Raw genomic sequence first — 27,764 nt, 5'->3', positions numbered from 1 at the left:
GGTCTTAGTGTCAAGTCTGCCCATCGTCTAACGGAAGTTCTTTAAGAACGACACTCCTTACAATACTATAGGGCCAGAGTGGGTCCGGGTTAAAAAGCAAATACACATCCCACAAGCTCGTGTCTGTATCCCGATCATCGCACGTGCAGGTATGTGTACACGTTTTACAGTTTCTTAATCGCAATATATATACTTTGTCCTTTTGGGAGGAGGGGCACAGGTTTTTTAGGAGGGGGCAGGGTTTATTTGTAGTTTTTTTGTTTTAGTCAATAAAGGAAATGAATACCTCTTTTGTGTTAATTTTGAACTTTGATACCTCAGCTGTTTGAAAGTGAGATTAAATTTACTTAAGTCATGTACAAAAATGCTTCATAGGGATCGGCAGTGTGAAGTTGGTGTGTTGGTAATACTTTTTTCACCGTTAGGTGGCGCCAGGTCGGATAACCAGCTGTGTTGTCGACATCACAACTTACTATACGGAAAAGTTTCTGTCCCAAAACCAATATCAATTATCAATCAATTTGTATTCTTAAAACTCAAAATCAAAATATCTCGGATGTCTCTTATATCTTTCGTAATATTTGTTTTCAATATATATTCTAAATTTCACTTTAACTAATTTTCTTATTTAGATAAAAATGTATATTGAAAATAATGTCTTAAATTGTTGTGGTTTTTTTTTAATAAATTAGAAAATAAGAAAAATTGTTATGAATGGTCTTGATACTTTTTGTATGCATTGGGTGTCATGCATGACGATATTATGTTTCTGTTTGGGTGGTCGGGCGGTTACACACTTTCACCTTGGCGATTCCCCGATATGATGTGAAAAGGTATGGGGTTACTTGAACGACCACGTTGGTTTTTCCTGGGTATTCCGGTTTCCTCCCACAAGTTAGACCCCTCGCGAGCTTCCATCCGGGCCAACAAGCATGATTAATATAAATTGATATTGCTTGTTTGGCAATGGTTGTAAATTTTACAATTAAATGTAAACTGTGTTTCTGTATCATTTTTCGTCGCTAGAGGATGACCATATCATTGTTATATAGCCGTGTTCGACTGACCACCGTTTTGACCATCGTATCCCTCCTGCTCGTCTGTTCATCGACCGGTAAGCTTGACCAGTCCAGATTTTGATCCTTTTTAAACCGGTTTACTTTGATGATTATTAAATGTGATCACCACCTGTGACTCAACGATACTTCAATGTTATCAAAAACGTCCTCTCTAAAAGAGATGACTAAAATAAACATACACGTGAAAGAGTTTTTGAACTTATAAGTAAAAATGGATTTAAAATTAGATTTACTTTTATTGAAAAGAAAATCTGCATGGATAATGTATATGTCAATCCAAGCAAATTTTAAGATGTCCTCTCCGTTACTAACAGTGATTGGCGTACTGGTTCGCTTGGTCGGGAGTGACCTACCCGCAGCCGGCCGCGTGGAGGTGTTCTACTCGGGAGTGTGGGGAACAGTGTGTGATGATTCGTGGGACGATGTCGACGCCAAGACGGTTTGTCGATCAATAGGATGGAGGTACATTTACATCTATTTTAAATATTTATGCTAGAATCTAATTGTTTGTAAATTAACCGCGCACAAGTATTAAGCATCATTCAACTTATGTGGCATTTAAAGTCCTTTTTTCGAACCATAATTTTGACCTAGGATAGAAGTTCGATCGAAAAGACATTTCCACCGCCATTAAGACCTATGTCGTTCCATGGGTCGTCCGGTTCTGGAAATCAAAGATGGTGGTGAATGAACGTTGTTGTATTTTAATGTTGTCTGTTTTCCACAATATAATAAATGTTAGCTCTTCCAGTTATTTTGATATCATGGTTTCTGACATTTCACAAGTGACGGCAAAGCTTATGGAAGTGCCAAGTTCGGAAGAGGAAGCGGTCGCATATGGCTTGATGACGTCAGATGTAGCAGCGTGACGCACGATTTGGGCCAATGTACACACTCCGGCTGGGGTTCTCATAATTGTAACCATGGAGAGGACGCGGGAGTCTGGTGCGTACTAGGTAAGTCTCTTCCGTACCACTGTGTCCGAGGTAAGTATGGTAGTGTACTATATGGCCTCAGACCACAATTAATTTCCCTCTATGTTATACCAATGTAAAATGAAAATTTAAATATTTCAAAATTTTGTAAAAAATCTAGTTTTAATATGACTATTTATAGCTATTCAAGCTGAATCTACATTGAGCTGGAAAGTACCTCATGATCTGCATTTAAGAAAGATATTTCTGTTTAAATGTTACCACCCCTCCATATTATGGGAAAATCCGGAAAATTACGAAATATCACTACTCCGGCCTCCTTGTGTCCCTGCACACAAACAAACACGGAAATGGTGTCAAAACAAAATTCTCTCACTAGAATAGATATTGCACTACAAATATATGTTAAAATTATGCACATATCTGCAATAGCTAAGTCAGGAAAAATATTTAGTAACATATCAAATTTACTTTTGCACTACATTCATGTACAACGACCCGGAAGTATAATTGTGGTCTGAGGCCTGCATGTTTCTCTGATTTGATTATTATCAATACCACCGCTGCATTCTAAGTTGAAACCAAATGAATACAAATACGTCCGCAATACATGTAACTCACAGAATACATTGTAATGCCCTCCATAGCACTTCCGTTAACACCTTACAGCACTTCAAGATTCTTACAAATAATACTTAGTTAAGCTACCCGTGATCAAGTTGAATCAACAGTTTCACAACAGTCACACAAATCTTGGTTACATCCGGGTTAAATCACATCCTCAAAACGACTAAAATTAGGCCAGTACTCGGCTAGTACATTGTTCAAATACCCAGCTCTGCCAAAAAGAATAATTGATAATTCCAGAATATTATGTTTGATTTTTATCATTGTAGATGGTAGTGTCATATTGACAGGTAGTCCATTTACACAACACTCTGGCCGAGTCGAGGTGTATCATAACGGGGCTTTTGGAACAATATGTGACGATCATTTTGACAACAATGACGCTGACGTCATCTGTAAAATGCTGGGATATATGTAAGTACAGACACCCACGCACACACCAAAACATTTTTGTTTGTTTGTTGTGGGGTTGTTTTGTTTTTTCTTTGTTGTTGTTGTTGTTTGTTGTTTTTTTTTTGTTTTTTTTTTTTGTATTTTGTTTCTTTTTGTTTTGGTTCAGTTAATTTATTTTTTCATACATGATAAATATATGTATTATATATCAAAGATACAAATGTACATCATTTCCAAATATGAGGATTTCCAGAATTAACGGCGTACCAACAATATATGTCACTGGAAAACAATATAGGTGAAGGTTGAGCAGTGATATTTCCATTTGATCAATTTTATTACGAAAATAAGATTCATACTTAAGTATATCTGCCCTGCAGGTAGGGCGTAAGAATTGTACCTGCTGCCCCCTATTGCATGATCGTAAGAGGCGACTAAATTTGGGATCTTATCTTTTCTCTTCTTTCTGAACAACTTTCTTCTTCCTAATGTCTCCCTTGACAATGCCTCACTTTTGGCCTTTAGTTGAGCGTTCGCCCCTGTGAGGAAGGCTTTGGGTTCTGTGCCCTGGCCGAGACATACCAGAGTGTTTAAAAATGGTAGTTTCTACTCCTGCTTAGCGTTCAGCAAATTGGGAGTTGGACGACTGGTTCGCCCGTTGTCAGTATAATGTGACCGGGTGGGGTGTCCTGCTGGGTGTCTTCGGCAGTATACTTCAGTGAGTTCGCATTATAAATCGGCAAAAGTTCCGGCCTATCACAAGAAGACTTAACACGAACATACCGCAACCTCCCAAAACACACATACGCACTCACCACACGCATGCATGTCGCACGCTTGGGAGGCCGTCCTTAAATGACCTTAGCTGTTAATAGGACATTAAACAAAATAAACCAAACCAAACTTAAGTATATATGTTCCCATTGTCTTGTTACTGGATAAACACGAATTTCTTGTCACGTGCCCATACCAGATTCTGTTCACAAACTATCTACGTTATTGGTCGATTGTGCTTCTCATAATATTGTTTTAAGGGGCATCTAAACAGCAAATCCAGTCAAAACATTGATATTTTACAGGCCTATAAATCTCTATTATGGTGCAATGTCACAGAAGTAACATGATGAACTTTTAGTATGTATCATGGCAAACCGTGGGACTTGCTATTGACATGTAATTTGTTAATCTGTTTGTAAATTTCAACAAAACGTAAGAAAAATGCATGTTTCAGGGGGACATAATTAACTCATTTGTATCCCATATATTACACAAACTTGCCATGTCGTTTTGCTCGCAAGTGTCTAAAGCACAAAATAGGAGCATTGGTTTGACCAGCTTTGACGTTATTATATGTATAAACGCTGTTTTTATTTTGACCTTGAATTGCAAATGGCGGTCGTGAATGATATCACACAAATACGGCATATAAGGAGGTATTTAAAACATCAAAAATGCTCTTATTAGACAATATAAAGTATTCTTGAAGTGGCAAGAAGACTACTTTTATGAAAAAATGTTCAACCGTTGAGTTTGAGGTAAAATATGCCTATTTCTGAAAAAGGCTGCAAACTCACCAGTTTAACAAATTGACTTTAAAATGTTCTTCTTACTATGATGAGATGTCTTAAATGTATGATATAGGAGTATTGTTATTAACTGAAATGCCCCCCTTTAAGCCATATTTGTGTAAACTTATTCACAGCCGCCATTTGCATTCCAAGGTCAAAACAAAATAAGTGTTTATACGTACATACAGTAAAATCCGGTCAAACAAATGCTCCTACCCTGGGCTATAGACACTTGTGAACATAACAGCTTGGCTATTTTTCAGGTTTGGTCATTTGCGTGACTTAGAATTATTCCATGCTACATCTTACCACAAAGTTACTCTATAGAAGAAACTGGTAGCATCTATAGCAATTTATTGGTGATTGTAAGAAGCTACATGTCCAAACAAACATTTTGGTATATTACATGACATTTTTTGTGCAAATCTTTAGGTATTTATTCGTGTTTGAAATTCAACATTATTCTGCTATATAGATGACCCTTAACTTGGAACCATCTCCGCTATGACAAAGTAATTCTAGACCCCCCCATCACGATATGCTATTTTCATACCAGTAATTCATAGTCAGCGTGCAGGTATTGGAGAAATCTTGTTGGTATTTAACAAGTTTTGTGACAATGTTAAATAGGTATCGTCGTTTTCCGCTTGTCCTGACCTAGGCTACGTACAGCGATAGCCTGGGCTAAAAATACAGGTAAAATATCACGTGACCACAGTGATTCCCACACTACCAAAATAGATCGTCATGGTCCATTGGCGCACTGTACTTCGGGAACAGGTGACATGTTTAATATGAATTTTACACTACACGTCCATATATGCCTGTTGTCGACGCTGCAGTTCATTTACATTATACTTTGTATGATACGGGATAAATCGGTTATGATTTTACTTTTTTTTGTATCCAAGTGAAAATTTTCTATCTCAACATTTTCATCTTTATACTAACTATTTTATAATAGGTATGCATTTAATGTTGCAAATATCTTTAAAACACGATAAAGAAAAAATAAATGGTATTTAGAAACATAACAAAATATGAAAAAGATACATTTTGGTGATGCGAACTCCAAACTTTTGGGTTGCAAAGCGATGGTTCTACCATATGAGTTATGCGGACATCTGGCAATGAGATGTTTATGTTATCAGATGTAGTCAGTCTAGTTAATGCTGAATTAAAATATTTTATCAACTACGTTTTTTCAATTTTTCGGTACCAGCGCATCGGAGGACCACTTTTTAAAAAAGGATTTTAGTTGTCTTTTGGTACATAGAATAAAATAGGACATTGTAAAAGTTGGTCTTCCGATGCGCTCTATGTCAAAAAATGATATGAATGCGGGAAAACCCCTCTCGAAAGTTGCAAATAGTCCGATGATGCAACTTTACGGTCATTTAATAAAATACCCATTGTAATGAACAAACACATTTTTCACAAATAAGAATATTTATGTTATAGATTTAAGGTTTGTATTCAAAAACTCAGTTTTAAACATTTATTTTTTTATTTTGAAAACGGTCACAGTTAGGTCGAAACAGGTCAATATGCGCCATACCTCTTTATCACTTTTTCCAAATTCTAAGAAGCGATATCACATAAAAAAACAGCAATAGTAATAATAATAAGTAAAAAGTCTTAAAAAATTAAAAGGGATTGCTTATTTTATTCAAATAATTTATAAGTCTAATTTCTGTTTGATAAAATCCACAAATGAATATGTTTATCCTTGTTTATCAGCTCTGGCGGTGTAGCACACGGGAGTGCTAAATTTGGTGCAGGTCAAGGGAATATCTGGCTTGACGACCTCGCTTGTAGTGAGAGTGCCACTCGGCTAGACCAATGCGGTCTCAGATGGAGCATCCACAACTGTAACCACAACGAGGACGCAGGGGTCTTCTGTTTCCAAGGTGAAGCATGTGTTACCAAGGTCTTCTGTTATGAAAATGAGTCATCTCGTATGAAAGTGAGTCATATATTCCCAAGGTCAGTGATGTGTTACCAAAGTGAGTCATCTTTACCAAGGTGAGTCGTGTGTTACCAAAGACAGTCACTTGTAACCAAGGTGATTCATATGTTATCAAACTGAGTCTTCACATACCAGGGTTAGCCATTTGTTACCTAAATCATCTTTATTTAGGTGAGTAATCTGTTACCAAGGTTAGTCATGTTACTAACTTGAGTCTTTTGTTCCAAGGTGAGTAATCTATTACCAAGGTTAGTCATGTTACCAACTTGAGTCTTCTGTTCCAAGGTGAGTCATGTATTACTGATGTGAGTCATCTGTTACCAAGTGAGTTATCTGTCACCAAGTGAGTCATCTGTTACCAAGTGAGTCATCTGTTACCAAGTGAGTCATCTGTTACAAACTTGAGTCTTTTGTTACCATATTGAGTCTTCTGTTACCAACTTGAGTCTTTTGTTGCCAAGGTGAGTAGTCTATTACTAAGGCGAGTCATGTATTACCAACTTGAGTCATCATTTATTACAAACTTGAGTCTTCTTTTACCAACTTGAGTCATCTGTTACCAAAGGAGAGTCATCTGTTACAAACTTGAGTCTTCTGTTACCAAGTAGAAGCAGAAGACGCCTAATCCTCCGGAACACCTGGTCTTTATATTCGTGTAATTGTTTTAAAGTGTCTCCTTGCCAATCTATATTTCATTCAAATTTAGCCTTCTTTTTATCGATTTTGAGTCAGAACTTCAATTTTAATTGGATGTCGGTATTGCTTGCTTGTTTATGAACGACTTTCATTAAAACCATGGCAACCGTCCAATGTTGATATGTGTTTACATTAACCTGATAGACATCTTGTGTTAAATCTTATCTTTTATGCCACAGATACATGGACAACAACGCCTTGTAGTGTCACATGTGGGGAAGGAACACTAACGAGATCAATCACATGCAACGGATTTGGGTGTACTCCGAGATCTGAAACTAAACCTTGCGTGCCTACCACATGCCCGGGTAGGTATCACATCGCGTCAAAGTAATGACCTTTTGTTTGAAGGGTTAAAAAAGGACACACATATGATAGCGTATTTAGATATGAATTCAATATAAATATCAGCACAAGGTTCTCTCGTTACTATCAGTTGTATGTCAGGAGGGACGTCTTCAAAACTCCAATTTCCTGTTAGAGTGGAAGACCATGTTGTTGTTGTTGTTGTTCACATATATGGTCCCTTGTTGTGTCCATTCAATGTTGTGTCTGATAGGTAAAAAGGGGGGGAAAAAGAGAAAAGATCGGTATTTTTTTGGAATGATAAAGAGCATTCAGTGGTGGTGCCAAGACACCCCTCGGAACTCTGGTGTACTCTTTCTCCTTTGACGAGACTCCTTTCGTGATCCCTGAGTTAATGTCTTTGTATCGTTGTAATCCAGGTTCATTTTGTCTCATTTTCTGGTGAATCCAAACCGGGATGTTTTGCTCCATATAGAAGATCCGGTAGTTAGTGGTATGCCACCATTGAATGAGGTCTGTGAATACCGTCTCCTACAACCCTAGCCGTTCAAAGTTCGTATGGTAATTGCAGCCGTACATTTGAGGTTATACAACCGTCAGCTAAAAACTAATTTGATATAATAATTCATCACTATTGAATCTTGTAGTTGATGGACAATGGGGAACATGGAATAGCTGGACTTCTTGCTCAGTCTCGTGTGGCAGTGGAACAAGAACGAGATCTCGTCAATGTAGTAATCCTGCGCCTGCGCACAACGGTCGTTCTTGTCCCGGAAATGACCAAGACTCAGAAAGTTGTACATCCGGAATCATGTGTCCAAGTATATAGTTTATTTCTGTTATGTATATAGATATTTAGAACGATAGGGTAAATGACATTATCCCACCCCAGACAATGATTTATATTTTGAGGTTTGAACGTTTATTTTATCAGTCGCACCAGATATCGAATAGCTTCCATCCATTATCTCCATTCTTTTCATGTATTCCTGACGGCTGGACGTATTTCATCATTCAACATATCTCTCTATACAATTTTTTCAAAGAAATGAAAAGGTAAATCCGTTTCTTTTCGGATGCTGTCGCTTATTCTCCACTTTACTACCTGGTTAAATCTTGATAATACAATTTTTTCTTTACACTCTCAAAGTTGATGGGCAATGGGGAACCTGGAACTCTTGGACGTCCTGCTCAGTCTCGTGTGAATCTGGAACTAGAACAAGATCTCGTCTGTGTAACAATCCTGCGCCTGCGCACAGCGGTCGTTCTTGTCCTGGAGATGAAATCGACTCAGAAGACTGCACTTCCGGAATCATGTGCCCAAGTATATACTTTCTTTTCTAATTGTTTCCTCTTTCTCCTTCCTCATTCATTCAAACATATCTGAAAATCCGGCATGACATGCTCACAGGTATTGAAGTTATAACATTTTGTCTTCGATTTAAAACATGTACAATCACAAGGCATTCTCTCAATAATCTGAGCTACTATTTTAATTTATTACATATATAATGTATTCTACCAATACCTCACCCGGCAAAGAACAACCAGATACAATCACCTGACAACTCAACTGACAATTGCTACCATAACAATCTTCAAGTTGATTGACATTGGTGATCTTGGAACTGTTGGTCACTGCGCTCGGTCTCGTGTGCAAATGTAACAATCTGACGCCTGCGCACAACGGCCGTTCTTGTCCCGGTGATGAACACGACTCGGATTTGTGTGTTTTCTGGAATCATGTGCCCAAATATACACGTTCTTTCTGATTTTTTCCTCGTTATATCCCTTGAAAATACTGAACAGATCCTGAAACTCTTAATGGCATCCTCATCGGTATTTAGGTTAGTATCCACTCACGGCGAGATACTATAGGGTTAGTCTCATGCGAATGGGCCAGTCCTAAGTCATCGCTCTACCGGTTTCGGTAATGACTAAATGAACTTTCATACACCTACTCCTTACCATTGATTGTCATATAGTCTTGTTACTTTATCAAATCCACCATCTCTTCTTTGCTTAATCGTCAAGTTGATGGACAATGGGGGCAGTGGAACGGTTGGACGTCCTGCTCAGTCTCCTGTGAAAATGGAACTAGGACGAGATCTCGTCAATGTAACAATCCTGCGCCTGCGCACAACGGTCGTCCTTGCCCTGGAGATGAACACGGTTCTGAAGGCTGTACTTCTGGAACCATGTGCCCAAGTATATATTTTTTTGTAACTTCTTGTCAGTTGTTCTTTTCCTACAACACCCATTGTTCCTTTGTTTTACACGAAATACAAAGATGCAGATGCTTTAGAAACTCTTTCATGTTATGTTGTAACTTAACGGGAGGAATTCCCGTTGTGTAAGCAGCAGGGCAGTGTTGGTAAATATATCAAAAGTGAAAGTTGCGCATGAATACAATCAACTTCGTATGCCTGAAATCTTCAGAACTATTTCCAAGATTCACAATTGGCATATCTTTGATTCACAGTTGACGGGGAATGGGGATTTTGGAACAGTTGGACATCATGCTCAGTTTCGTGCGAAAATGGAACTAGAACAAGATCTCGTCAATGTGACAATCCTGCGCCTGCCCACAATGGTCGTTCTTGTCTTGGAGACCAGTCCGTCATCGAAGGCTGTACTTCGGACATTATGTGTCCAAGTATAAAAGTTTTATATACCTTATTTCTTGTTCGTTGCATTCTCGTTCTGTTCTTGGAATTGACCATACAAATTGGGATGCTATTCATGGCATACATTATGCCTTCAAATCTCTGCATTTTTCTATGATGGTGCTCTCGTACTTCTTAGTAACGTATAAAAACAGGCGTCTTTATATCAGCAGGCGAACATCCAGAGAAACAGTTTCAATCGTCTGACGAATTAAAACGATACATTTTAACTTACCGCTGTTTGCTTTTGAAGTTGATGGACAATGGGAATCTTGGAACGATTGGTCATCCTGCTCAGTCTCTTGTGAAAATGGAACTAGAACGAGATATCGTCAATGCAACGACCCGGCGCCTGCGCACAACGGTCGTTTTTGTACCGGAGAAGAACACAACTCTGAAGGATGTACTTCCGGAATTATGTGCCCAAGTAAATACAGTTTCCTTTGTCTTTGTTGTCTCCCCTTGGTCGAATTGACCTAGAGTACAAGGAAACTATTCATGGTATCGCTATGTTTTCAAATCGCTGCATATTGCTATGAATGAATTTCCGTTCTCCTTAGTCAGCAGGCGAGCATCCAGAGAAGCATGTTCAATCATCTGACGAATTAAAGCGATACCTTTTTAACTAACCGCTGTTTGATTTTGAAGTTCATGGACAATGGGAATCTTGGAACGATTGGTCATCCTGCTCAGTCTCTTGTGAAAATGGAACTAGAACGAGATCTCGTCAATGCAACGACCCGGCGCCTGCGCACAACGGTCGTTTTTGTCCCGGAGATGATCACGACTCTGAAGGATGTACTTCCGGAATCATGTGCCCAAGTATATACAGTTTCCTTTATCCTTGTTGTCTCCCCTTGGGATGTAAAAAAATTGCTTCCGATTACTACTCAAATATCTACATTTTTCTATAATGTATGCCCACTGTTCTCCTTAAAGTAACTTATACTAACAAGCGTCTTTGACATTAAAATATTTTATTTACCAAAATTGGAAAAAAAAGATTTGGCATTAGTTTTAAACATTGATGTAGCCATCTCCTAACACTGATCACTCAACAACATATGATGAGAAAGACTGTCAACTGCGATTCCAAAATGTCCGGATTTACTACTTCCATCATCAGACTAAGTAAAGCGATATGTTTACTTATGATTGCTAGATGTTTACTTTTAAAGTTGACGGACAATGGGAATCTTGGAACGATTGGTCATCCTGCTCAGTCTCTTGTGAAAATGGAACTAGAACAAGATATCGTCAATGCAACGACCCGGCGCCTGCGCACAACGGTCGAACTTGTCCCGGAGATGAACACGACTCTGAAGGATGTACTTCCGGAATCATGTGCCCAAGTATATACAGTTTCCTTTATCCTTGTTGTCTCCCCTTGGGATGTAAAAAATTGCTCCATTACTCCCTCGTCCTGTTCTTCGTATTGACCAAATGTATTAGAAAACTAGTTATGGCAACCGTATGAGTCTTGATATCTTCAAATATCTACATTTTTCTATAATGTATGCCCTCTGCTCTCCTTAAAGTAAATTTTACTAACAAGCGTCTTTGACATTAAAATATTTTATTTACCAAATTTGGAAAAAGGATTTGACAGACGTTATGAACATTTACGAAGCCGTCTCCTAACAACGATTACTCAACAACATATGATGACAAAAACTGTCAATTACGACTCCAAAATGCCCGGGTTACTTCTTCCATCATCAGAGGAAGTAAAGCGATGTTTTTACTTGTGATTGTTAAGTGTTTACTTTTAAAGTTGATGGACAATGGGAATCTTGGAACGATTGGTCATCCTGCTCAGTCTCTTGTGAAAATGGAACTAGAACGAGATCTCGTCAATGCAACAACCCGGCCCCTGCGTACAACGGTCGAACTTGCACTGGAAATGAACACGACTCTGAAGGATGCACTTCCGGAATTATGTGCCCAAGTAAATACAGAGTCTCCTTTATCTTCATTGTCTCTCCTTGGGATGTAAAATTTTGCTGCATTACTCCCTTACTCTGTTCTTCGTATTGAAAAATAATTATGGCAACTTTATGAGTATTGATATCTTGATTTTTCTATGATGTATGCTTTCTGTTCTCCTTTATGTAACCTATACTAACAAGCGTCTTTGACATTAAAATATTTTATTTACCAAAATTGGAAAAAAAAAAGATTTGGCATTAGTTTTAAACATTGATGTAGCCATCTCCTAACACTGATCACTCAACAACATATGATGAGAAAGACTGTCAACTGCGATTCCAAAATGTCCGGATTTACTACTTCCATCATCAGACTAAGTAAAGCGATATGTTTACTTATGATTGCTAGATGTTTACTTTTAAAGTTGACGGACAATGGGAATCTTGGAACGATTGGTCATCCTGCTCAGTCTCTTGTGAAAATGGAACTAGAACAAGATATCGTCAATGCAACGACCCGGCGCCTGCGCACAACGGTCGAACTTGTCCCGGAGATGAACACGACTCTGAAGGATGTACTTCCGGAATCATGTGCCCAAGTATATACAGTTTCCTTTATCCTTGTTGTCTCCCCTTGGGATGTAAAAAAATTGCTCCATTACTCCCTCGTCCTGTTCTTCGTATTGACCAAATGTATTAGAAAACTAGTTATGGCAACCGTATGAGTCTTGATATCTTCAAATATCTACATTTTTCTATAATGTATGCCCTCTGCTCTCCTTAAAGTAAATTTTACTAACAAGCGTCTTTGACATTAAAATATTTTATTTACCAAATTTGGAAAAAGGATTTGACAGACGTTATGAACATTTACGAAGCCGTCTCCTAACAACGATTACTCAACAACATATGATGACAAAAACTGTCAATTACGACTCCAAAATGCCCGGGTTACTTCTTCCATCATCAGAGGAAGTAAAGCGATGTTTTTACTTGTGATTGTTAAGTGTTTACTTTTAAAGTTGATGGACAATGGGAATCTTGGAACGATTGGTCATCCTGCTCAGTCTCTTGTGAAAATGGAACTAGAACGAGATCTCGTCAATGCAACAACCCGGCCCCTGCGTACAACGGTCGAACTTGCACTGGAAATGAACACGACTCTGAAGGATGCACTTCCGGAATTATGTGCCCAAGTAAATACAGAGTCTCCTTTATCTTCATTGTCTCTCCTTGGGATGTAAAATTTTGCTGCATTACTCCCTTACTCTGTTCTTCGTATTGAAAAATAATTATGGCAACTTTATGAGTATTGATATCTTGATTTTTCTATGATGTATGCTTTCTGTTCTCCTTTATGTAACCTATACTAACAAGCGTCTTTGACATTAAAATATTTTATTTACCAAAATTGGAAAAAAAAAAGATTTGGCATTAGTTTTAAACATTGATGTAGCCATCTCCTAACACTGATCACTCAACATCAACAACATATGATGAGAAAGACTGTCAACTGCGATTCCAAAATGTCCGGATTTACTACTTCCATCATCAGACTAAGTAAAGCGATATGTTTACTTATGATTGCTAGATGTTTACTTTTAAAGTTGACGGACAATGGGAATCTTGGAACGATTGGTCATCCTGCTCAGTCTCTTGTGAAAATGGAACTAGAACAAGATATCGTCAATGCAACGACCCGGCGCCTGCGCACAACGGTCGAACTTGTCCCGGAGATGAACACGACTCTGAAGGATGTACTTCCGGAATCATGTGCCCAAGTATATACAGTTTCCTTTATCCTTGTTGTCTCCCCTTGGGATGTAAAAAAATTGCTCCATTACTCCCTCGTCCTGTTCTTCGTATTGACCAAATGTATTAGAAAACTAGTTATGGCAACCGTATGAGTCTTGATATCTTCAAATATCTACATTTTTCTATAATGTATGCCCTCTGCTCTCCTTAAAGTAAATTTTACTAACAAGCGTCTTTGACATTAAAATATTTTATTTACCAAATTTGGAAAAAGGATTTGACAGACGTTATGAACATTTACGAAGCCGTCTCCTAACAACGATTACTCAACAACATATGATGACAAAAACTGTCAATTACGACTCCAAAATGCCCGGGTTACTTCTTCCATCATCAGAGGAAGTAAAGCGATGTTTTTACTTGTGATTGTTAAGTGTTTACTTTTAAAGTTGATGGACAATGGGAATCTTGGAACGATTGGTCATCCTGCTCAGTCTCTTGTGAAAATGGAACTAGAACGAGATCTCGTCAATGCAACAACCCGGCCCCTGCGTACAACGGTCGAACTTGCACTGGAAATGAACACGACTCTGAAGGATGCACTTCCGGAATTATGTGCCCAAGTAAATACAGAGTCTCCTTTATCTTCATTGTCTCTCCTTGGGATGTAAAATTTTGCTGCATTACTCCCTTACTCTGTTCTTCGTATTGAAAAATAATTATGGCAACTTTATGAGTATTGATATCTTGATTTTTCTATGATGTCTGCTTTCTGCTCTCCTTTATGTAACCTACACTAACAAGCGTCTTTGACATTAAAATATTTTATTTACCAAAATTGGAAAAAAAAGATTTGGCATTAGTTATAAACATTGATGTAGCCATCTCCTAACACTGATCACTCAACAACATATGATGATAAAGACTGTCAACTGCGATTCCAAAATGTCCGGATTTACTACTTCCATCATCAGACTAAGTAAAGCGATATGTTTACTTATGATTGCTAGATGTTTACTTTTAAAGTTGACGGACAATGGGAATCTTGGAACGATTGGTCATCCTGCTCAGTCTCTTGTGAAAATGGAACTAGAACAAGATATCGTCAATGCAACGACCCGGCGCCTGCGCACAACGGTCGAACTTGTCTCGGAGATGAACACAACTCTGAAGGATGTACTTCCGGAATTATGTGCCCAAGTAAATACACAGTTTCCTTTGTCTTTGTTATCTCCCCTTGGTCGAATTGAGCAAAAAATATAAGGAAACTATTCATGGTATCCCAATGTTTTCAAATCGCTGCATATTGCTATGATTGAGTTTCCGTTCTCCTTAGTCAGCAGGCGAGCATCCAGAGAAGCATATTCAATCATCTGGCGAATTAAAGCGATACCTTTTTAACTAACCGCTGTTTGATTTTGAAGTTGACGGACAATGGGGAACGTGGAACGCTTGGACGTCTTGCTCAGTCTCGTGTGAGGGTGGAACTAGAACGAGATCTCGTCAATGCAACAATCCTGCGCCTGCGTACGAGGGCCGTTCCTGTCAGGGTGATGTAATCGATTTGGAGGAATGTACTACAGGAATCAAGTGCCCAAGTATATATTATACATTTCAGAGACTGAAACATACCACAGAAAAACATTAAATCATTGTTACCTTTACATAGTAAGAGAATATTATTTTAGGCGATTTTCCATTTTAATTCAATACATTAATATCGTAAATCTTTGTGTACATGTTTACTTATATCAGCACCTAGCTTTTTTTTCTTTTGAATTTCTTCCTTCATGTTTTCTCCCGTTACACTATTTGTCAACTTTATAGAAAGACGGATATGCTTAATTTGTTTTTGTATAGGGAAGGCTAATTTTGGTCCTTAAAATAAGTATTTGATTGATGTAAGTTTTGCTCGGACTCGAAAGATTGGTGGACAATAGGGACTTTGAACTAGTTTGAAAGCATTCTCAGTCCCGTGTAAGAATGGAACAAGAAGGATATATCAATGTTACATTCAGTAGCATTCGCATAACGGTCGTTCTGGCTTTGAGGAAATTCTCGAATCCTTAGAATGTTCTACAGGGAATCAAGACATATCTATTAATACGACTGGATAAGGAAACAACCATAGAAGTTGAGGTGACGGGGTTATTTTTTTGATATCAGAATATACATGTATTGATATTAGATTATCTAGTTTGGCTGTGTATGCATAAGATCAATTATTACATGTCGTGGTTCGTAAATGGTTACTTCATTCGGGATCTTATCTCTCACTTCTTTAAAAATAATTTTGCCTTCCTAATGTTTCCATTGACACTGCTCGCTAATGTGATGAAGGCTTTGGGTTCTGTCCCCCTGGCCGAGACAAAATTATGTCTATAGAATATGTAACTGTTTTGTCCTTGACATTCGACTTTTAAACGGACAGTAATAACTAGTTAGGATTGTTAGTTTAATGTGACAGTACGATGACACCGTACCGTGTCTAGGTGTGACATTTCAGTGTGACCACACTATAAAAGCGTCTGTTAGTGGCGCCATCATTCTTGGACTTATTTCTTAAATGATTTTTTTGTGTTGAAAGGACGTTATGCAAGAATGTACCAAGTAAAACAAAATAATACAGTAGATTATATTACGGAATTCCATAATTATGTTACTTATATGTAGAAGAGAAAACCCACGATACAAGTCTTTACATACATTATAATTATGTGTTTTACTCTGATTTTCTTCATTTTTTTTCTTCTTGGTGTTCCTAGTTGACGGAGAGTGGGCAGAATGGAACAGTTGGTCATCGTGTTCAGTCTCGTGTGAGAATGGCACTAGAACGAGATCCCGAGGATGCGTCAATCCTGCGCCTGCGCACGGAGGTCGTTATTGCCCTGGAGACCATAACGACTCTGAAGGATGCAATCCGGGAATCATGTGCCCTGGTAGTTATCATTTATAGACAAAATTCCTGTCGGCTTTGCGTACCTCATTGCGTACCTCATTGCGTACCTCCATATTGTAGTGCATTTCTGTATGTAGAGCATCAAAATCTCTTCTGTCACTTGATGAGCTATTTTGTAGCATATACCGGTATATATAATTCTTCAATTTATTAGGGGATTGCTACGCTGTATCCATTTATAATCATTTTGGCACGAAACGTCTGTTAACACTTAGGCATCTTCACGCGCGGGACATTTAGAAATCTATTTGCCGTTGGTCGCATAGCGTTCAATCATAGAACATGGCTCTGTACATGTCACGCAAGCATCTGCCTTCGGCTGACATGTTCATGGTTGTTTTTTCCAACAACTATACATATTACTATTTCTGTATTTTATTGTATTTGTAATACTGTTTATGTATTATGCTTTTGTATTCATATTCTTTGTGTCTTGATAAAGGGGCGAATTGCCTCGAGAATTTGACATTTTCCATTGTCCACACTTGTGGAATTTATATACATAAATGATATCAGCTATTGTGTGCATATAGTAAACATTTCATCATAACATCTTATAGTCGATGGGCAATGGGGACTGTGGCACGACTGGACGGCTTGTTCAGTCTCGTGTGAGAATGGTACTAGAACGAGATTTCGTCAATGCAACAACCCGGCACCTGCGCACAATGGCCGTCCATGTCGTGGAGATGAACTTGACTCGGAAGGATGTTATGCCGGATTTATGTGTCCAGGTATGTTAATTTTGCCTAATTACATTTAACTAAGATTAATTAAATCTACAAAACAGTGATTTTGTAATACCATATCCATGTTAAATTAAAATGGATAATATAGAAAAAAAAATGTACACATATTCTACATGAAAAACTTCATTTAAATCACTCTATGTATTCGTTTTTTCTTTTTTTTTCTGGTAAAGTTGACGGACAGTGGTCACAATGGAATGGTTGGACATCTTGCACAGTCTCGTGTGAGAATGGCACCAGGACGAGATCTCGTCAGTGTAACAACCCGGCGCCTGCGCACAACGGTCGTACTTGTACGGGGGAACTGTACGGCTCGGAACCATGTACTTCCGGAGTCCTTTGTCCAAGTACTTTTCTTTTAATACTCAAATAGATTTTTTTTCAGTTAAAATTTTACAGGAAATCAAAGCAATATGTGTAATTCGTTCATATGGTATAACGAATAAAAATACAATATTGTATGTAGTACTAAAGATTTCACATTATCCGTACCAATATTTCCTTCATTTGATGTTCTATGAGTATATCCGGTAAGCTTCAAATCCTTTATTGGACTGTGAGACTTCCGGGTAAACCACTTTGAAAGTGAATCAATCCAATGTAGCAACATTCTTCTTCATCTTAGGTCTCTAGATCTGTCCTTCTTCCTGTCACTCTTCTTTGGTTTTCTTTCTTTATAATCATTATAAGTATGCTGTGTCGCTATCACAATCTTTGTAATATATATTTGTGGAGAGGGCTTGGTCGGTTTTAAAAGCTTCCTTTACATTATGGAAATACGTTTGTAATGAAATATAGAGCATTTTCGAGTAAAGTAGAAATTATAAATTATTCGGATGTAAATTGTTCTTTGAATAACTCGGAAAAGAATATCTATTAATTAAGATGTAATGTCACCAGTGTATATAAAGGTGTGTTTTCTTGCCAACAGTTGATGGGCAGTGGGGGGAATGGACACAGTGGTCATCGTGCTCCGTCACGTGCGAATGTGGTGAAAAGATGAGGTCACGTGTCTGTGATAGTCCGTATCCAGAGCATGGAGGGATTGAATGTCCCGGAAACAAGACAGACACAACCTGGTGTGGAGTTGACGTTTTATGTCCGGGTAAGCACGTGTGTAGTAGATATAACTGACCAATGGTAAACGTGAATTCGAAAATACATGTATAATAACAAAATTACACATGAAGAATATTTCACGAATGTCTGGTTTATATAGAGAATGATAGCTAACCAGGTAATTTCTTGTACTGGTGTCAAATCTCTGTTATGGAAGGATGCGTCGATCTCTTTTAAATTCATTTAAATATACATGTATACGATTTTAATATTTTCACTACGGATATGATATTTTTTATACCGAAGGTCATGAATATAGATTGATCAGTTATTATAAAATATACCTGTTACTGGCCAGTTAACCAACAGTAGGATACGCACAAATGTGACTTCCTGTTGAGCACCCATTGTTTTTTTACTGGCTCTTTTCCTGGTCGGAAATGTAAACATCCCTTTTGAATGAGCGACGCGTTTCCTTTGGCACATTTTCCCTCTCAAAGCAAATCTATTTTTCTTGCAGGCGCTTGCGGTAAAGATAGACTGATGTGTACGGACAAAAGAACGTGCATCAGCATGGCCATGTCATGTGACGGCGTGAAGCAATGCCCGGATGGAAGTGACGAGATTAACTGCATCGGCAGGAACCTGCTGTATATGCCTAACTTCCAGTATCTGTTCTCCTCGGGTAGGTCTGCCAAGTCATTTATTCTGCTCCTTTATTAATGAATGTTTTTCTTTATCAACATTTCAATTAATATTCTCCAGTATTTCTCAAATCATCATTCATTTGAGTACTTCTATAAAACGAAAAAGAAATACGTTAAATTTTGACGTGAAAACAATCCGCTATGAACGAAAATGAGGTGCGAGGTTTAAGTAAATTACGTTTAAAAGAAACACGAGAGATTAGCTGCAGACTCCCATTGATTCTATCGATATTAATCAGTTTTTAGTTAGTTACTAAGTTTTTGTTTAGTGAATTTCGTGTTGTGAATATATGTTTACTGTTTCATCGACATGAGATCTTATCGTAAAGTCAAACAACTAAACATAAGTTTCTGTGATTTAATCAGTTTTCACATGACATTGTCACTACGGAGTTCAACGTCCTTGAAACAAGTAATGGTGTTTATAGAAGAAAACGCAGATATCGTTTGTTCTTTCCATGAATTGATGGAGATTTTAAACGTTTTTCTCTTCATCGTACATTTCTTGTAAATCCAGAACGATTGCACTTTAAGTGTTCAGACACTAACTGAGTATTGGAGGTAATTTCGATTTCTGATGAAAACGGATTAAAATCTTCTGTAATACGTTTAATAAAGACTGCACTGAGGGTCACAGGAAAATTCAATATCATATGCCAGTGCCTTCAAATTAGTTTATTACATTTATATATCATATATAGAAAGTTAAAGTTAATTTCTTCGTGTGGATATAATTTGATATAGCTTAATAAACAGTGTAACTAAGACGTTAAAATCATTAGTCTGGTTCTCTTACATTTTGAAGTTATTGTAAACCAATTTGTTTCGCGGGAATTAATTCTCGCGACTTCATTATCTTAGTTCGTGTCAACACGTTGACGGCGTGCTATCAGTTTATTTTCACGGAATAAATAATTTTGGTAACATCTTCGCGGCGATTTTTTTTTTTTTTTTTGCATTGTCAAGACACGGAACACCGCGAAAATAAATCACTCGCAAACCGTTGGCTTATACAGTACATGTTCTGCTTCAGATTCGACAAAGTTGTGTGCCTCCTTCCAGTGGTTGGTGATCGCCTGGTTGTTCAATGTCGTTATCCAGTAAATGAGATCTATCATTGTACTGTATTGAAATGTCTCAATGGAGGAGTATGTACTATTAGTCTCATTAGCGGACTCATAGGAGTTATATTAATTCAACGGAATGGACGAATAGATGAAGTTGATAAAACACAGTGTTTACTGAACAAACATGTAACAGTGTTTAGTGGAAATTATGTACTAGTATTCGCAATTTTTCATTTAAAATATTTTTTTATTTCTCATTTTTGTTTTCAAATAACACGTTGTATAATAATTATTGATTTATTTAATAAATGAACTTTTGTTATGTGTTCAAATTTGTCTGTCGTTCTGTAAAATGATATTTAATATCTTTTGGTGAAAAATGTATGTGAAAATATGAGTAAAACATATTGTTACCGGAGCTGATCATTTTATGATATTTGTACATGCAATTTGTAGTAAGTTATAAAAACATATACATGAAAAAATGGATTTCAAATCCTATATGATTTTTATGAAGACAATGGTACGTTTGGTCAGTATAGTTAACTACAGAGTGGTACAACTGTAGAACTCTCCTTCTAACCATTTTGGGGATTCCGTGACAAAAAGTTACTGACGCGACACCAGGCGGACGTTGTACGGGCGAGGTGTATGAGTGACTCCCAGGACGCCCTCTAGTGACGGCAAACAGTCAGCGTGTTCCGGCACTAGGTCAAACCTCTGCAGGATCGTGGTCAGATACAGAAACAGCTCCATACGCGCCAGTGTCTCCCCCAGGCATGCGCGGCGACCTATAAATGTAACGTACGAATTCCTGTCAGAATTAACATAAAATCAGCCACTAATTAATCAGAGCATACATCAGTATAATTACCAATATTTGTACACGTAAGGTGCAAACAGTTGACAAAGACCGAAATACATTGAAAGATATTGCTCTGGCAACAAATATCATATTTACTGCAAAGCGTCGGGAATGCTTGAAATAACTTAAAATGGATCGCTCGAATTAAGCCTGATATTATACTCACCAATTGAAAATGCAGCAAAAACCTCATGTCTGCAGGATTTTTCATTTTTATTAAGAAATCGAGTAGGATCAAATTTGTCTGGATCGGGAAATTCCTCTGGGTCAAATAAGACCGAATCTATATTTAGCAATAGAACGGCTCCTTTCGGAATAGTATATCCTCTGAATTCTACATCCGTATTACAGCTATGAGGAACGCTCAACGGAGCAACATTCGCCTTTCGGATCACCTCTGTTATCACTGCCTCAGAATATGGCATGTTCTCCTTGTCATTAAGAGTCGGAAACCGAGAGGTACCGACGACATCGTGTATTTCTTCTACCATTCGTTCCTTAACGTCTGGGTGATACAATAAGAAAAGAATAGCCCATCGAATGGCTGTTGTAGTAGTTTCTGTTCCCGCGGAAAATAAGTCTCCTATCGATCGCAGCATCTGGACATCTGGAAAATAACGCGATACTACATGAAAGGATTTTTTTTTTTCAATTGGAAATGGCCAGCTAGATGTCAGGAAAAGTATTACGATTGTCTACCTATCCTCAGTCTTCTATGAAACGTGGACCTCTATATGGTAAAGATATTACAAACACTCGTGTAATTTGCGCAAGTTCCCCTCTTTGCTCTGTGCAATCGGACGCCTTTCTACATTCTATTTACCAGGTGAATCCATTCTGATTGGATGTCATTTTTCTAATTAAAAACATCTGTCCAAATACATGTAGACTGTAACAAATTTTCAGGTCCCTGTGATCTTACCTATATATGTAATAGTTTTGGAGATTTGTACCTGTGAATGTATTACACTTATCGGCCTGTCGTTCTTTCTTCTCTTTGAGGTAGGCGTCTACATAGTCCCGGATACAAGTATCGTCTAAACTCCCGTCGTGTTCCTGGACAAGTTCCCAGATAAAAGCATATACCGCTTCAGCGTTCCGCAAAACCTGTGGAAATACAACCAAACCATAGCATTAAACTCGGCCATAACGACCCTGAATATGACATTGTTTACAAATCCGTTAGTTGGCTAATTTAAACCCTAGGTCACAAGTATTTGTACACGATGTAGGACAAGAATATTGTGACGTTTGTATGTGAAATGAGGACCTGGGAAAGTGGGGTTTTTAATTTGAGAAGATCGAGCGGGTATATTTTTCTATATTTTGTTTTCATTTATGAAATGGAAATGATTGTTAGATTATACTGATCGAATAATGAAAATTGAATCCAACGAGTCTAACATTGCTTTGTTTTAGCAAGACAGAAATTCATATGAAATGGAAAACTATTTAATACTTCAACATTGTTTTATTTTAGCAAGACAGGATTTCATATGAAATAGAAAACAATTTAAGATTTTGTTTATCATCATTAAGATTTGTTCAAAATTTCACTGAAAATATTTTATTCATATCGACAGGAAATCTAGTGTAGAAAATTAACTGCAAAGTTTTTGTGACACTGATAGGTCTAATAGGGGTAGCCATTTGATAATATACAACCAGGCGTGTTATCTGGAACACATTTTGGTTCGGTTGAGAGACCATACCCTTGATGTCGATTACTTATTCGATAAACCTTAAATTATACGGTCGCTCAACTGAACCGTTAACTTTTACTATTATCTGCAGCGGTGAATCCTAAGAACTAGATGTTCGGCACAGACAAAATTCGCCATAATATCTCAAATACCATTTAAATTTCTTTATGGATTTTAGTAATGTATCCCTCTCTGTGCCCCGACGAGATACAATAAGTGTGAGTAAAAAGTCGTTTACATCTCTTTACAAGGTCCCTGGATCCATCTCTGGAATCCCATTCAAAAGCTTAAGTACCATATTGGATTCAATGACTAAACACATATTTACGAAGAAAAAAGGTAAAAAAAAAATCAAGCACAGCTTATCTAAAGTTTATCAAAATACAACGCTCTTCAAGTTTATTGTGTGTGTGGGTTGGGCCGGTGTATCAGGGACACGAAATATAAGGGGTAAAGCTCCCTAGGGATCCACTCACCTGCTTTCCCTTAAAAGGGTCGCCTGGAATATGTTGAAGAAACGGAAAGAAGTTCATTATCGGGTTCATCAGCTTGAAATTAGCATCAAACATCTCCATGAGTTTTGTAAATCGTTCGTCTTTGTAGTCGAATCTCTGACCGAAGACAATCGAACAAATTATATTGGACACGCTCGTCTGGGTAAGCGCGTGTATATTGAACGGTTCTCCCTTCTTCTCTTCAAGACAAGGAAGATATGCTTCAATTTCCTCCATTATCTTCGATTCCAGACTCCTCTTTCCGAACCCGAACTCTCGGAGTGTCGCCAATGCAAACGTTCGGTGTTCCTTCCATAATTCACCGGAACTTCCAGCAATGCCTAAATAAAACGAAAAATAACATCAACATTCAACTTAAAAAACAAAGTAATGATAGACGTGTATGTTGACTTTCGACCGTACTCGTCACAACTCGAATGATTCCGTATCTACTTCCGAAAAGTACCGGAATCCGCCGATTTGGCACGTTTAAGAAATGTGTACAGACATTTTGGTAAGGATTCTTAACCACGCCCTAGTATTTCCAGTTGCCGCATAGTTTTTGTTTAAGTAATTACTGAAAGGCATGAAAGTTTGCAAGTACAAATGTATAGGCGTAGGAGTTTTACCATGTATCTAAAACGAGAACTTTAAATACCAACAACCTCTTAAATGTTTCAATATTTAAAGGGCGCTGTCAGAAGGACCATATAATCACTAAAAATTGTCGATTTTATGAGCAAAAATGATAATTGAAAATTAAACTTAAGATCGAGATAACCTGATTTACTTCTGACATCAAAGCTTTAAAGAACTACTTAATCCAAGACGGATGTATATCCGGTTCATTCCGGTTTTCTGTCTGTCAGGTGAAATTATACTGTCTCTCCAAATGCTTTACTGGTTTGAAGATTTGACAGTAACTATAAAAAGAATTATCAAGAGTTTGTGCTATATGAAAGGTCAAGTGTATACATGTATGTGTATTAGTATATTTATTCACATACCTGTAAGTACATCATAGTTATACTTGACGAATGGGAAATCCAGAAAAGAAATCAACCACTGTATATATACATGTACAATAATGATTAATTGAAGGTATATCACTTGATTGTACGTACATGTACGTGTATATATTAGTCATGTATGACCTTCACTCGGGTACAAACTATACACTCATATACGGACGTGCACGTTTTCACGTAAAGTCCCACAAGTAAAGGATATAGCTGACAACATTTATGATTAAATATCAGGTGAAATGATATTTTATTTATAGAAACATGAGATACCTGAATACATCTATAATTCCATGTTTGCAGTTTCCAATGTGTATTTAGCTAAATGCCAAACTACCCTTGGGAAATCAGCTGATGCCATCATGGTATCGTGACTGGTCATGGATTTAGCTACAGCGACGAATCACGGTTCTAACGCCATAACTCCGGCTAGTCTAAACCTGTTTCCTATCCCATACGGATACGAAAACCACATAATTATGTAGTCAAATGATTTACCTCTGGGCTTTTGATACATTTAATACTGCTATAAGCAATCATAGCTTACGATAAGATTAGTTTTAGAATTCAGATGAAATTATAATTTCAAAGCATGTCTATACATATACCACACAGGGATTCGGTACGGATTGCTAACACACGTACGGTATATGGACCGTTAATTGAGAATTCGTGTCAAGTCCCTGTGATATACCAACAGAGAGTTGACGGGTCAGAACCTCGTTAATACGATCATTCTGTGATCCGGAGGGCGATTTAAGCAAGGGAATGAATCAAAATCAAATAATCATTACGAAATCGATTAAAACTCTCGGGATAGATCGAGTGAGTTTAACCCTACTATGTTTAAACTTATTCAATTACTCAAAGTAGAAAATTCAAAAGAACTTAACAATTTTGGAAAATATCTATCACTAGCAAATAAACGTAGGAAAGATTTGTTATCAAATCTTAATTAAAATATATTCATTTTCAACTTATTAGATTAATAATATATTAATTGTTGTTGTTCTTTAAGATTGTTGTAAGATTTGTTGTTGTTGACTGTAGATGTATGTGAAGAGAGTAAGTACTATTTTGTAGAATGAATGATGAATTATTTAAGAGTGGGTGCCTTTGTCCTTAAATGTATGTATATTATGTTATCCATTTGTACAGTTGTACAACTTACGAAATAAAGTTGAATTGAATTGAATTGAATTGGTTGTCTCTAAAATAGTAAACAGTACATGTGGTCAGTTTAGAGAAACGCTATATGTTTAATAGAGGTTATTTCTTGATAGCATATTATAACATTACATTTAAACGTATTCAAAACTCCTTTAATCCGAATGAAATATTCGGATGAATGAATTTTGAAACTGAAATAAGACTTTTTTTTCGGAATAACGAGATTCGATTTACCCATTACCATACCGTGATGTTTTGAGATGTCCTTGAATATGAAGATATCTGGTCGGTCAGAGAAGCTATCCCCGTGCTGGACGAAGGCCTCACGCAAAGTTGAGTATCCGTTGAACACAATGGTAACAGTATTTCCGATATGCAATGTAAAGACATCGCCGTATTTAGCTCGAAGTTCCCTGAACGTCAAAAACACATTGTTTCTCTTCATACAAGTAAGGTTTCCAATAAGAGGCAGTGGAGTTGGACCCGGTGGAAGATTTTTGTGATGTAATCTTCTCCGGGAAAGATATATCACAAGTAAAACTAAACATACCGCTGCCAACGCATAAAACATGGCCGAACGTTTGGAATTCTACAAGTTTGTGTGTACAGTGTCTGTGAGGATGTAAACACTAGCGATGTCAGATCCCAACTTTATGAGTTCGTCTCGATTCGTTCCAAACGAATTTAAATCCATTCAGCACACTATCCATGCAATTATACAGCAAATATTGAGATAATTATGTCATTAATTATGATATGATTAATGACATATATGATTATTGACGACCTACTACATCATGCCTGTGCATCCGGTTTTGATCTACAACTGTATACTTATCTATATATACATACAATAATGATTAATTGTAGGTATATCGTTCGATTGTACATACATGTAGCAATATGTGTCGGCTTCACTCGAGTACAAACTGTACACACCTACAGACGTACACGTTTTCCTGTAGATCTCCACAAGTAAACAGACAGCACATACACGTACCGGTCCAATTCAAGCCCACGCCATGTCTATGCCATTTATCCTCAATCGTCGATGTGTGTAGCAAATTCATTAAAAACCATTAACACACAAACGAATAATAGATGGTGTTAAAGACCTCGCGGGGCGCTCGACCGGACGAGATATCAACAGCTGTTCAAGTCTTGTTTACATATGTATAAAATACCTTGATTTCTCACACGTGTGATTTGTATTCCAGTCAAATATGTCTCGGTATATATATACATGTATATATATATATATATCAACTATATGTCCTCAAGGTAGTCACCTGTCCGGACCACTTGACGTAGTATTTTGACGGACATAATCAAAACCAGTCTAAAGCGTGTCTGACCACAGGCGTCTGCTTCTGGTCAGTATTAATAGAGAGAAAAAAAATCCCTGCTCTTAGCTACTATTATACTAGGAGTAGGGGCTAATACGAGTAGGAGGAGGGGATAAAAAAATTCTGTTAATACTAACCAGAAGCAGATGTCTGGGATCTGACCTGCTTTTTAAATGGTCGGCTGACGTATTTTTAAAATCTCGTTTTTCAACTTTAACGGACTATGATGGACAAGGGGTTTATATTTATGTAGGGTAGACTTCTATCTCGTCTCGTTTTTTAAGCCTTATCTTAAACGGGAAAGATAATGTCGATGCAATTATGCCAACAGGGATTAAAAATTATCTCCAGACATTTTGGGATTTTATTTACAGCCAGAATCGTGTACCTGCTACACTTCAACAGATTGCGGTCGAGCAGTCCTCCTGACCCAAAAAGCTAGCTATATATTATATATATAGGTAACTTGAGATGAGAGTAAAACGATGGGGTACATTATCTCATACGCTGTCGTACGTATAGAATATCTTGAGTGTGAATTCGTTATATCCCACAATGTGTATCAAAGTACAGTGTGAGTATGAACACAGGGACCTGAGTATTTCTGTAGTATGTGTAATTGATTGAAGCTTCCCTATGATAATGAACACCTTGTAAACACAGGGACCTGAGTATTTCTGTAGTATGTGTAATTGATTGAA

At 37.5% G+C, this 27,764-nt stretch overlaps 2 protein-coding genes across 16 annotated transcripts; one reads left to right on the top strand and one right to left on the bottom strand.

Moving 5' to 3' along the window:
• The first annotated feature begins 53 nt into the window (after positions 1-53).
• Positions 54-20,790, top strand: LOC117329674 (SCO-spondin-like). Of its 15 annotated transcripts, XM_033887727.1 has the most exons (27): positions 54-149; positions 1,027-1,114; positions 1,394-1,541; positions 1,866-2,035; positions 2,911-3,055; positions 6,343-6,512; positions 7,447-7,575; positions 8,221-8,394; positions 8,724-8,897; positions 9,608-9,781; positions 10,056-10,229; positions 10,493-10,666; positions 10,888-11,061; positions 11,418-11,591; positions 12,014-12,187; positions 12,593-12,766; positions 13,190-13,363; positions 13,775-13,948; positions 14,372-14,545; positions 14,949-15,122; positions 15,347-15,520; positions 16,688-16,861; positions 17,442-17,615; positions 17,804-17,977; positions 18,562-18,735; positions 19,210-19,374; positions 20,430-20,790. In XM_033887727.1, the coding sequence occupies exons 2-27, from the start codon at positions 1,030-1,032 to the stop codon at positions 20,498-20,500; spliced, it is 4,215 nt and encodes a 1,404-aa protein (XP_033743618.1). In that variant the 5' UTR covers positions 54-149; positions 1,027-1,029; the 3' UTR covers positions 20,501-20,790. The 15 variants fall into 15 exon arrangements, with proteins under 15 accessions (XP_033743618.1, XP_033743621.1, XP_033743622.1 ...); XM_033887730.1 differs by lacking the exon at positions 11,418-11,591; XM_033887731.1 differs by lacking the exon at positions 12,014-12,187.
• An 83-nt stretch (positions 20,791-20,873) lies between these two features.
• Positions 20,874-26,900, bottom strand: LOC117329675 (cytochrome P450 2B4-like). Its single transcript, XM_033887743.1, has 5 exons — positions 25,964-26,900; positions 23,508-23,866; positions 22,282-22,435; positions 21,495-21,935; positions 20,874-21,254 (listed from the first exon to the last, which is right to left on the bottom strand). The coding sequence occupies exons 1-5, from the start codon at positions 26,286-26,288 to the stop codon at positions 21,073-21,075; spliced, it is 1,461 nt and encodes a 486-aa protein (XP_033743634.1). The 5' UTR covers positions 26,289-26,900; the 3' UTR covers positions 20,874-21,072.
• Between the last annotated feature and the right edge of the window lie 864 nt (positions 26,901-27,764).

The sequence above is a fragment of the Pecten maximus genome, chromosome 6, assembly GCF_902652985.1.
Source record: "Pecten maximus chromosome 6, xPecMax1.1, whole genome shotgun sequence".
Taxonomy (NCBI): Eukaryota; Metazoa; Mollusca; class Bivalvia; order Pectinida; family Pectinidae; genus Pecten; species Pecten maximus.
This window is presented reverse-complemented; position numbering and strand designations above follow the sequence as displayed.

What these genes read in the sequence shown, in the direction of transcription:
- LOC117329674 (XM_033887727.1), top strand. Translation starts at nt 1,030, where the DNA reads ATGACCATATCATTGTTATATAGCCGTGTTCGACTGACCACCGTTTTG. An exon ending in GCTCGTCTGTTCATCGACCG is followed by an intron (nt 1,115 to 1,393) that starts GTAAGCTTGACC and finishes CGTTACTAACAG; the next exon opens with TGATTGGCGTACTGGTTCGC. An exon ending in GGGAGTCTGGTGCGTACTAG is followed by an intron (nt 2,036 to 2,910) that starts GTAAGTCTCTTC and finishes TTATCATTGTAG; the next exon opens with ATGGTAGTGTCATATTGACA.
- LOC117329675 (XM_033887743.1), bottom strand. Translation starts at nt 26,288, where the DNA reads ATGTTTTATGCGTTGGCAGCGGTATGTTTAGTTTTACTTGTGATATAT. An exon ending in GGACATCTCAAAACATCACG is followed by an intron (nt 23,867 to 25,963) that starts GTATGGTAATGG and finishes CGTTTTATTTAG; the next exon opens with GCATTGCTGGAAGTTCCGGT. An exon ending in ACCCTTTTAAGGGAAAGCAG is followed by an intron (nt 22,436 to 23,507) that starts GTGAGTGGATCC and finishes GTATTTCCACAG; the next exon opens with GTTTTGCGGAACGCTGAAGC.